The sequence below is a fragment of the Mytilus galloprovincialis genome, chromosome 1 (genome assembly GCF_965363235.1).
Source record: "Mytilus galloprovincialis chromosome 1, xbMytGall1.hap1.1, whole genome shotgun sequence".
Lineage (NCBI taxonomy): Eukaryota > Metazoa > Mollusca > Bivalvia > Mytilida > Mytilidae > Mytilus > Mytilus galloprovincialis.
This window is the reverse complement of record NC_134838.1, coordinates 56,215,189-56,228,367: the sequence shown is the minus strand read 5'-3', so window position 1 is coordinate 56,228,367 and position 13,179 is coordinate 56,215,189. Positions and strand designations below refer to the sequence as shown.

Sequence of the window (13,179 nt, the reverse complement as noted above, 5' to 3'; positions counted from 1 at the left end):
TAGCGCTAAACCTCTCACTTTTACAATAGTCTCATCAAATTCCGTTATATTTACAACGATGTGTGAACAAAACAGACATACTAAATAAAATAGTCAAAATATGGGTACAGCAGTAATAACTGTGTTACAATCTTTAGTTTAGTTTAAACATATTTTATTTGCAAAAGTAGCAAAAGGGATTGGACACAAGTTATAACAACATTAGAGACGTCCTCTCCCAATATAAATATAAACACAAAGTACATTAGATAATGGCGAAAAAGAAAAAATACAACATAGTAGTAATGCATGTAATACATACTTCAAACAAAAATTAGAAATAAAAAGAAAAAAGAAAAAAAATACAATATAATAAGGAATAATAATGAAACAACTACACTGGAGTGAAAGGTTGTAAAGTAGAAATTTAGAATGATAATTGATTGTTTTAAATCTTTGTGTTATTCTGATATAAGATTGTACGGACTCAAAAATGTCTTTGTTTTGCTGAAAAGAAAGGTCACCGGCACCAGCTAATAGAAGCTCAATGGATATAGCATAACTTTCTAATTTTGAAAACAGTATTTCTCTTGCTTCGTTATGAAGAGCACACTCTAAAAAATAGTGTATACTATCCTCAACAGGGTGGCCACAGCTGCATGCGGGACTTGGTTTAATATTAACACGATGTAAATCTGAATTTAAAGAACTGCACATATTTCTCAAACGTGTATGAATGATATTAAGTTTTCTATCCCCACAACTAAAATAGGAAGGTGGCTGTATCAATTTGGACTTCATCTTTCGTTTAAAAATATTTATGTTTTTGGACGTACGTATGTCGGGGGGAAGGCTATTCCATTCAATAGTAGTGGATGGGAAAAAGGATTTTCTAGTTATGTCTAGTCTATAACCGGGTACTACATAATTATTACTGTTTCGCAAATCGTAGTTAGATACTTGACCAACAAGCGGGGGCATTAAATCACATAGATAATCAGGGGCAGTCCCATTATGTAAAGAATAGAACATATTGAGCTTTCTGGATTTTCTTCTGTCCACAAGCAATTGCCAGCCAGTTTCAAAATATATAGCTTCCCGACTAGCAAACACGGGCAACCCAGTTACTAACCTCCCTGCTTCTAACTGAACATGTTCTAAATTGTCGGCTTCTTGTTGAGTACAACCATATACAATCTTTATAATGAGGGTAAAACACTATACTGAAAATCACACTTTGCCACACTTTTCTTTATAGGGTATTTAAATTCTTATTATACAACCGAGATGAATGGGGTCTTTTGAATTATGTTCCTCGATCATCTTCATCTATTAAAAGAGTAACAATTATATGTATTAACCGTGTCCAAATCCTTATTGTGTCCACCCTATTACTGTGTCCACATTCATTTACTTGCCCTATTGTTCCGCGAGTAGTCAGCATGGGTTTTACTGAAGAGAAGAACACAAATGTTTGTGTCAGTATGCATTTGCTTGTTAGTGTCTAACATAGATGAGATCCACGTAGCACATTAAGCTGATCCTAGGTATAAGTTATAACATTTCATTTTAGACTGCAACTAGTTGTATTTATTTCCTAAATATAGTAACATAACTATATTTTCTAAAATGTCAATTTCATCATGGAACACGTCCTCCACAATCAGGGGATCATTAAGGGATGCAAATAATTTTGAAAATTGTGTAACTATCTAAAAAGTTATCAATGTATTTGTTTAAGTTGCAGTACAAAAACAATATAAGGTCAATATAAAAAAAAAACTTTTTTGTACTCGCTGCAAAACTAGTGAAGGGCCCGGTAGAACCTCAGCCTCATTAAAAAAAAAGTTTATATTTTCTTTCATTGACCTAATATTGTATATTTAACCACGCTAACAACTAACCTGGACATAAAACATTATTGCACGTCTGCGTTCCTAAACTATGTCCTAAAGTACAATTATCTCCAAATCCTGCTTGTGATGGGTTACTACAAGTACGTGTTCTTGTTTGAAGTCCTGCTCCACAAGTGAATGTACATGCAGACCATGATTCCCAGTCAGACCATTTGCCATCACGATCTGAAATTACACAAGGGAATGATGCAAAAAGTCTTACCTTCATTAATAATGCAATTACGCTGAATGGTGTATTGGAAGTCATTGATACATACACAAGTACATATCCAATTCATGTTTGACTGTCATAAAACAACTGCAAATCAGATTTTACCAAAAGGATTTAAAAGTATATTTCAAATCTCTTGGCCGCAGTGGTCTGGTTTATAGTTGTCTTTGTGTTATCTCAAGATATTTAGGGTATTTAGCTGTAGATCACTGTATCATACGTCATCCAACTCACAGTGACGTACTTCCTTTTTTCAACAACATTGAAAAAAGACGTGGTTGAAAGGCTAAGAAATATTTCATTTTATACTGCAACTAGTTGTTTATATTTCCTAAATATAGTAACACAGCTATATTTTGTGCAATGTCAATTTCATTATGGAATACTTTTTCCACAGTCAGGGGTTCATTCAGGGAGGAAAATAAGTTTTACTTCCGGTCCCGCCATGAACGGACGGAAAGAAAACAGCAGTCGAAACAAAAGCATAGATTGCTAAATAATGATTTGTGAGAGTAAAATGGAATTTGTAGAAAGACAATATGACTGATTTGTAATCATAAAAATCAGAATAAGGTGTTCTATTATCGATATTTATATTAATAACATTGTTTGAAGACCCACGTGGCCATGATAAATATGGATCCGGTGTTTACGAAATTAGAGAAGCTAGATCCAGAACAAGTTCTGTCCTCTCCTTTTTGGAAAAAACAAAATGATATCTCCAAATATAAACTACCCAGACTACCCAAGCAGCCTACTGGCAAAGCCCTACATGCACAATATGAAGATGCCAATACATGTAGTGGTGACCTATATATGCCAGGGGCAAGAATGACAGCGTTTCAAGTGAGATCCACTGAAAGATTTTTATCCTGGATAAAAACATTTGCATATCGATATCATTTACAACTAGGGGAACTGAGTGATCACACTTGTATCTGGGTAGACAAAGTAAACAATGATACTGGTCCAATAGTTGAAATTTTTATTCAGATTTTTCAAGGAACAGAACAAGAGACAAAAATTGAATCCAATAAACTTTTAACATTCCACCTTTATCCTACAACATTTGTCATAACTGTGCAGGGTAACCTTCACTCTGTGTGGGCAGAAAATGAATTCAAATATATGAAATCTATCGTAGATGCTGACTGCATTGTACCGTCAGAAAACTTATTAACACATGACCTTGACAGCAGTGATAATAACTATCTTCATTTTGTTACAATGCTTGAATCAAAGAATGACGTAAGTGAAACAAATCTCAAAGTCGCCTCTTCGCCTCGAATTATTGTACCAAAATCGCAGTCAAAGATTCATACTGACAATGAGAGCATTTGTTTTTCCATTCAGAAAATGGAAGAAAAAATTTGTAGTATGTCAACAAGTCTAGATTCCCATTTAGACAATATTAATTCAAAAATTGAAAAACTCAGTAAATGTGAACAATTGATACAAGACTTGACATTAAAAAGTGACAATCAACCAGCAGATGTTGAACAAAGGCTACAAGTCTTAGAAAACAAAATTTTTGATTACATAAACTCAAAGGTAACAGAAATAAAACAAGAAATAAAGACATATCCTAAAATAGAAGAGAAAGTATTTGAATTCGAAAACAATCAATCAGCAGCTCTTGAACAAAGGCTAAATGTTTTAGAGAACAAAATTGTTGATTACGTCAACTTAAAGGTAACAGAAATAAAACAAGAAACAAAGACATACTCTGAAATAGAAGAGAAAGTATTGGAATTTGAAAACAAGTTTGAAATATTTCAAGAAAAGTGCGAACATGCAACATTTGTACAACCAAAAGAGAAACAACCAGAATCACAATTTTCTCAAAACAAAGATTCTCAACTGATTTCTGACAACCAATTGCTGCGGTCAGAAAATATGACCTTGAAATCAAATTTGAAAATGTTAGAGGAGAAAATTCAATCCTTAATGGAACACAAAACACAAGACGTTATCCCACAGGTATCAACCTCAAATTCATTCTCCTTACTTGCGGACCATAATAACAACATAAGCAATGACGAAAAAGAAACAGCTTAAAGCTCCAATCTCTAATCAACATCATTGTGAAATTAGATTTGTTATGGATTCCCATGGAAATGGGATAGATCCAAAAAGAATTTATAAAAACAAAGACGCAGAACTAATTATATTGGGAAAAGGAGAAAAAACCATAAATGGAGCAAAAAACTACTGTGATTCACACAGCTCCCCTACACATCTTGTTATAGGGGTAGGAAACAATGATTTAGAAAAGAAACCCACTGATACATGTATTGCAGACATAAAGTACTTTATTCTTACATTTCTTCAAAAGAATAAGGATACAACCATCCATGTTTTACCTGCATTTGAAAGGGTAAACAAAGCGACTTTCAACTCAAAATGTGCAGATTTTAATGCAGAAATTAAATGGTTTTGCTCACAAAATGAAAAGTGTGAATTCATTGAAAACAAATTAATATCATCGCTAGATCCATCACTGTTCTCAGATGGTATTCACTTCAGTAATACTGGAAAGAAAAGTTTAGTGCGAATAATCAAGGCCCATCTTAACCCGCACATTGGTCTTAAGCCATATGAGGACTACTTCCGTCCACAGAAAAACAGATCTTTTCAACAATCAAAAGTGACAAAACAAAACTCAGAAAAGGGAAAATTCACTGGTAATCATGGAAATAAGAACAAAGAATTTGAAATCAACAAGCTAGTCCAACAGCTGTTACAACTTGCTAGTTAAACTGTAATTTTCGAAATACAAATGTACTGTAGCCTAATTATAAACATTCATTTTTATAAATTTATTTTATTATTTAGAATGATCATATTTTATGTCTTTTTAGGAAAATAAAGACTTTTTATTACTTTTATGTAATTTAAACCCCCCTATTTTTGAAAAAGTAAAAGGTATGGCCCACAGACTCAGTAAAAGATAACTAGCAACTTGAGCTTGTATTTTGGTCAGATGGACCAACATGTTTAATTGTTATTTTTGAAATACTAATGTACAAAATGTAGCTAATGGTAAAAAAAAAAATTTCTTCCTAATGAAAAAGATGAGAAAAAAATCAAAAAATTGATATTAAAATAGTTTTACTGTAATTCAATTTGCCCCCCCCCCCCCCTTTTTTGTCTTTTTCTTAGAGAAATATAGCCCCCTCAGTTTTGATTAGCTTCAGGATTTAGATTGATTTCTTTTTTCAATTTTAATGTAATGATTATTTCATTTTCAATTAAAGTTAAAATTATTAATTCAGTTCTTAAAACTGAAAAAACAAAAAAAAAACCCAAAAATTTTTGTTCTACACATACAATGTATATACATGACGTCGACAAGTAAACAAAGATGTCAAACCAGGTCTATCGGATTGATTCAATCCAAAGTTATCGATTTTATGATAACCCTTTTATTCTCACATATATCTTTTTGAAAAAATGAGTAAGCTTAATATAGGTTTTTGGAATACTCATGGCCTAAATAGTCACAAAATTGAAGATGTAGATTTTGTTACTTATGTAAATAGTTTTGAGATAGTTGGTTTTGTTGAAACTTTAGTATCTGACTCACCTGGAAATCTCCCAGATTTTTCTATGCCTTTTACTGTAAAACCTATTAAACGCAAAAGAAAGGGAAGGGCATCAGGTGGTATAGCAGTATACTGCAAACCGCATATCAGAAAGGGAGTAAAAGAGATAAAAAGATCAAAATTTTCACTTTGGTTAAAGCTGGATAAGCAAATACTTGGACTACCTTATACAGTTTATTTGTGTTTTTGTTATATAAAACCATATATGAATAAAGATGATTCAGAATTGATATTTACACAGCTTCAAAATGAAATCATGCAGTTTAAACATCAGGGAGAAATTCTAATCTGTGGTGACTTTAATGCCCGAACAGGAGGACTGCAGGACTACATTCAAAATGATGATGGAAATGAAAATTTCATTGATTGTCCTGTCCCTATTAATTACTCCCCTGATATTCCCTTAGTAAGACGTCAAATGGATAGAGAAAAAAACATACATGGCACTCTTCTTATGTCCCTTTGTAAAGATTTGCAGTTGAGACTTCTTAATGGGAGATTTCTAGGCGATTCCTTAGGATTTTTTACTTTTTATAATTCTAATGGCCAAAGCACAGTTGATTATATGTTAGCAACACCTAATTTATTCTATTGTGTACAGCATTTTATTGTTAGATCTCCAGTGGAATTGTCTGACCACTGTTTATTATCTGTATGCTTTAAATCATGTACTCAAAGAGAGACAACTCTTGAGTCTCTTTCTGATGTTGGTAAATTTCAATGGGAACATTCCATGTCAGACAATTATCATGATGCTTTATTACATAAAGAGTCTGTAAATGATATATTAGATCTAATGAACAATATTGATGATGAAAACTGTGATGATATTGATTTTCTTGTCTCATCAGTTAATAAAATTTATGTAAATGCAGCATCAAAAACTTTAGTATTAAAAAAGAAAAGTTCTCGTCCATCTAATAAGAGAAAAAGAGCTAAACCAAAAAAAGCATGGATGTCCAATGATTGTCTTTTGCTGAGGAAAGAAGTAAGGTCTCTTGGTAAAAGACTCCAAAAGGATAAAAATAATGCTAACCTGCGCCAAACATATTCTAATTGTGTAAAACATTATAATAAACAAAAAAAGAGCTTAAAAGCAGAATTTTATAGGACATTTATTAGTAAATTGAATAGCCTAGAACACAAAGACTCTAAGTCCTTTTGGAAATCTATTAACAATCTAAAAAATAACCACCAACAGGCGCCCAGTCCATTATCAAAGCAGGAATGGGTAGAACATTACAAATCCTTATTAAACTCTGATTCAGAACTTAATTTTCCTGATGATCTTGAAACATCAAAGGACAATCATTGCTCTCTGGATTACCCATTTACTTGTAATGAAGTTAAAAAGGGTATCACTAGACTTAAATCTGGTAAGTCTGGTGGCCCTGATTTGATATTGAATGAGTTTATTAAATGTAGTGCCTCATCCATGGTACTAGTTATAGTAAAACTTTTTAATAAAATACTACAATGTGGAAAATTTCCAAAATCATGGAATCTGTCATATATTTCTTCAATTTTTAAATCAGGTGATCCAAATGATTGCAATAACTATAGAGGTATATGTGTCTCTAGCTGTTTAGGTAAATTATTTACTTCATTACTACAAAACAGATTAACTGTGTTCATAGAGTCTAAAGACTTGTTGAGTGCCAAGCAGGGTGGTTTTCGTGAAGGATATAGAACAAGTGACCATATATTCATAATGAAAACTTTAATTAATAAATATTTAAATAAGTGTAAGAAAAATCTTTACATTTGTTTTGTGGACTTTAAAAAGGCATTCGACAGTGTTGTAAGAAAGGCATTACTACATAAATTGCTCAAAAAGGGAATAGGTGGGAAATTTTATGACTTGTTAAAACATATGTATAGTAATACATTATATTGTTGTAAAACAGATGGATTTATTAGTGAATCATTCCATGCTAATTTAGGGGTGAAACAGGGGGACAGTCTTAGCCCCACCCTTTTTAATATTTTTGTTGATGACATCGATTCCTATTTCAACCCCGTTTTGTCTGATCCAGTTAATTTAAATCAGAATAACTTTAGTCATCTTCTTTATGCAGATGATTTAATCTTAATTTCAGAAACACCTAATGGCTTGCAGCACTGTGTGGATGCCTTACAATCTTTTTGTATTGATTGGGGCCTAAATGTGAACACCAAGAAAACCCAAACTATGATTTTATCAAATAGTAAAAATAGATCTTTATTAGATAAACATTATTTTTATTTTGGTCCCCAACCATTAGAATCTGCTAAAGAATATAAATACTTAGGTATAGTCTTCAACAATAGAGGTAAACTTAATATAGCAGCTGAAAATCTTGCTGATAAAGCACGTAAGGCATATTTCGCCTTGAAATCAAAATTACCATATTCTAATTGTATTGCAGTGGAAAAATGGGTAAGACTTTTCAACTCATTAATTTCACCAATTATGACTTATGGATCTGAAATTTGGATCTCAGATTTTAATATAAATCTTGAAACTGCTGATAAACTGCCATTTGAAAAGGTTCAGAATATGATTATGAAAAATATTCTTGGTGTTCATGGTAAGGCTTCCAATTTAGCTTTACGTACAGAACTTGAGCTATATCCAGTGTGTTTTATATCATATAAACTAATGTTTAAATACTATGCTAGATTAACTGACATTGAAGTTGGAAACAACCCAAAATTTGATTTATTAAAATCTGCATTCATCGAAGATAAAAAATTGTATACACAAAAGAGCTCTTGCTGGGTACAATCATTACATAAACTAAAAAAGTTAATCAACTTCGATTCACTTCAAATATCACATAATGTGTTTGAGGACTCACTAAAAAACTTTTATAAATGCAAGATTTTGGGTCAACTTCAGCATATCAAATCTAATAACACAGGTAAACTAAGATTTTATAGTAAAATGTGCTCATCTTTTGACTTAAAAGCTTACTTAAGATTTGATATTAAGAAATATGATAGATCACTGCTTACAAAAATTAGAATAAGTGCACATTCACTTGCAATTGAAACTGGGAGATATAGCAAACCAAAAATTTTAGCAAGTGAAAGATACTGCAAACTTTGTAAAGATAAAGTGGAAGATGAAGTTCATTTTCTTTTATATTGTCCTCTATATAAAGACCTTCGAGAGAAGTTTGATATTTTCAATAACCTTAATAATGATGATGATATTAAATCAACGATTTATTTACTTAACCCAGTAAATCTGGTTGACACCAGACAAATATGTAATTATTTAAGTCAAGCTTTTGAACTTCGTAATAAAAATCTAATGTCAGTTGGTCTACCATAAGTATAATACTGAGTAATACTGTGATATTATATATATAATTAGAAATTTAGTACTTGAAATGTTTCTTTATGTTGTATTTGCATAAATTGTCATGTTTAATGTGTTTGTATCTTGGAATACGCATTGTATCATATGTGCTTTGTCCAATAAAATATTTGAATTTGAATTAGCTATCAGTTAACTGTTTATTAACTTAAGTTGCAGTATAAAAACAATATTAGGTCAATGTCATAAAAATATAAACTTTTTAATTACTTGGCATAAAACTGGGAAAGGGCTCGGTAGAACCTCGTCCTTCCCCAGTTTCTCAGCCTCATACAAAAAAGTTTATATTTTTCTGACATTGACCTAAATATTGTATATTAATCTGTTTCCATCTATGTTTAATTTGTTAAAGAAATAACTTTAACATAGTGAAATAAATAAGAAAAGGACTTTAAATTTTAAAATTTACTTTATTGCATCGTTATTTGTAAAATTTAAGCGAACAATTAGAATTGTAACATAATACGGGTTTTTCCTTTTTCCTTTACGCGATAATCTGCTTAATAGTTCAGTTTTTGAAAAACCATGGTTTGATATAAAGATAGATATGTTATTCCATTAAAAATAATCATCACGTACTTTGTTCTTGCAACTCCATGTAGATAGGCGGAGCTTGGACTGTGGTTTAATCTGATTTTTTTTTATGTTAAACTATGATTTAAACTCCGCCTTTTTGTTACGTCTCCATGTTATTGACAGTTAAGTGAATACACGAGGACAAGGATTTCGTTTGTTTTACCAAAAGGATTTCTACTTTCTGGGAATTCTGTCACTGACTTCATAAATTTCAACGAAATTTTTAGACACACCTCTAACGGGCCAGTGTTCCATGAATACAATTTTTTTTGGGAATATCTTTTTTTTTAATTTTTTTTATGACAACTCACTGATGTTACAAAACATATACACCACGCCTTAATCATTAACATATTTGAACGAACTCATCCTGCGGATTCGTCGTTTAAATATGTTAACTCGTAAATAGCGTGGTATATATATAGCTTAGCCATGAGACGTGCGTAATTATTTCGCACTACGGCCACAGTTCCGTAGAATTGTCTTGTGTAGCAAGAAAGATTTTTTATACAATTGATTTATTAATACAGAGAAAATTTTGTCGTTCGCAATTTTATATTTTGTTTCCCGATTTTGTATAGTATTGGGCGTATGCATGAACTTCAAATCGATTAAATATGTTCATAGTCTTAAGTTATTTTGAATTGCCAGTAACATCAAGTGTGATAGGTTGTCTGGTTGTTGTGATTACACGTTCATTTATGAATATGGTAATCGTCTGTCACTGTTGTCAGGTTTTGATTACATGTTTCATCAGTGATTACTTGTATGATAAGATATCATTTTATTCATAAATGATTATGTAATTCATATGTGATTACTTGTTTCATATGTGATTACGTGATTCATATGTGATTAATTGAATCATAAAAGATTACGCGAGTCACAAGTGATTTCGCGAGTCATAAGTGATGACGTGATTCATTAGTGATGACGTGATCAAAAGTGATAACGTGATCCGTAAATGAATATGTGAATCTTAAGTAAATATGTGATTCATAAGCGATTCTGCGATTCATACGTGATTATTTGATTCATATGTGATTACATGATTCATAAGTGATGATGTGATTCATAAGTGATGACTTGATTCATAAGTGATAACGTGATCTGTAAGTGAATATGTGATTCATAAGAGAGTATGTGATTTATAAGCGATTCTGAGATTCATTCGTGATTATTTGATTTATATGTGATTAAATGATTCATATGTGATTACGTGATTCATATGTGATTACTTGATTCATAGGTGATGAATTGATTAATATGTGGTTACTTAATTCATAAATGTAATTATTTGTCCTGGTCATTACAATGTATGTCAATTATTTGTATTGTACAATGTTTTTGTTTAAACTTTGCACATATTTGGTTATATAGTTTTGATATATTTGTTAATGCAATTTATCACAAGTATAGTTTACAAATTTTGCATGTGGTGTAACAATTACTCGGTTAAATTTATTTTTTCTAGCGTACAGGTTTTATTACAGTTTACCAGATGTTTCGAAGATCTACTAGAAAGAGAGCTACCCCTCCTCAGAAATACAATAAAGCAGCGTCAGCAGCAACAAAGATGATAGCACCTAGATCATCTGTTGATAGCCTTCATAATTTGTTAGAATCCATTGTTAATGGTGACGATAGGAATAGTTCATTCTTGATAAACATGCCTGTTAGTGGTTTTTCATTGCCTGGGGTTGACACAACACATATGTCAGGGACCCATACCGCGGTGACAGTGCCCACAACAACGGCTCCTCCGGTATTCAGTCCTCCTACTTCTGACACTACAGGTAATACTCAGTTGATAACCCATCAAAACTTTATTTTATAATCTACCAAAGCAAGTGATGAATTGGGCATGCATATATCAATAACCAATAAAGAGAAAATAGCTTATGGGGAATTTTTTGATTTGGCATGTTTATTGCAAAATACAAATATGATGAATTGGGCATGCATATATCAATTGCCAATAAAGAGAAAATAGCTTATGGGGAATTTATTGATTTGGCATGTTTATTGCAAAATACAAATATTCAAAACAATTCCATTAAACAAACCATATGCTTTGTGCAAGGTGAATTGGTGTTGCAACAAAAACAACAGCAGCAAAAAATTACAAATATTGATCAGTGGACTGATGTTTTTCTAGTTTTTATAAGTGTATATTGTCTAGCTCATCCTGAAAAGTTTCAACACACTAACAACATCAGAATAGCTGCTAAATAATGTATTTCATATAGTTTAGGGTGGAAGCAATATAATGAACAGTTCAAATCAAAAATATCTCACAACTCGACTGCATTATGGGCAGACATAGATTTTGAGCTGTGGTTAATGTATATCATTAAAACAATAATGCCACATAGTCGACCGTTCTAAGCATACACAAGTGCTATGATTTCAATTATAATGGTTCTTGCACTAGATTTAATTGTACGTATAGTCATTCATGCATTAGATGTTTTGCTGCTCATCCTTTGGTATCTTGTCCCCTAAGGATGGTAAATAAATATCAAGGTTGAATGTTTGGTGGAACTCGTCCAACTTTTATTGCACGGCCTTGTTTACAGTTGAGACCTCAGGATATTTTTTCTTTCAGGACCGCACAGTTGTATTCAAAACCAAAATATAAAGGACCAGTTATGGGTCAAAGGTCATACGCCAGTTAAAGTTAAATTTAAAATGTTAAATAAACAGAAAATACTTTTCTCTTACAAAACCTTTTTCTCCCCGCAACCCCCACCCCAATTTGTTTTAATCTACAGTATTACTTTTTAAGACACGTCCATTTAAATGAAGTCTGATTGATCTCCAGCTAATCACCCTGTTTTAAAACAAACTTAAATATGGTCCTCATTAAATCCGATCCAAAAATAGTCTCATTATAGGAATAATTATTCAAAAAGTCGTTATAAATTCCATTGAGTCTGAATCTAATCCAAATCAGATTTCTTTTATTCGGACATTCTTAGATACATTTCTTTTTTGGCAGAAATTACCAAAAATTGTTAAACTTTCTAACTTTGAAACACTGATTTAGATTTACGTTGAACACAAAATATAATAAAATAGTTTATGTCCCAGCTTTGATAAAAAAAAAATAAAGGAATGAGAAACATATCTTTTTACCTATTTTGAAACTACGATGTTTGTACGAAGTTCAACTTTGTCGTAATTTCAAGGCAGATGGCGGATTCGGGGGTGGGGGCGAACGGTTCGTTTACCCTTGGATTGGACAAAGTATCGTGTTTAAGCTTAAAATCGTCAATAGTGTCTTTAGTCTCGCTACACTCGGTGATATTTTTTAATTTGATAGAATAACGCCCCTTTCAAAATCAAGGAACCGCCCCTAAAGATAAAAATAGATTTGAACTGTGCAGTATATCTGAGGTAGTTAATGCACACCTTTGCTGTGCATTATCCAGATTATAGCACAGTAAGAACAAAGAGATTTTACTCTTGCCATGTGTTATTATCCATTTCAGATCCGTTCATCATCCGTTTTATCCATTATACGTT

The 13,179-nt window shown here is 31.9% G+C and overlaps 1 protein-coding gene across 2 annotated transcripts in view; it reads right to left on the bottom strand.

Moving 5' to 3' along the window:
* Window positions 1–13,179, bottom strand: part of LOC143079288 (uncharacterized) — a 130,637-nt gene that overhangs the window by 54,716 nt on the left and 62,742 nt on the right. For both annotated transcript variants that reach the window (XM_076254538.1, XM_076254546.1), the window contains exon 4: window positions 1,884–2,060. In XM_076254538.1, coding sequence (XP_076110653.1) covers window positions 1,884–2,060 — 177 coding nt within the window. The remainder of the gene's footprint in view (window positions 1–1,883; window positions 2,061–13,179) is intronic.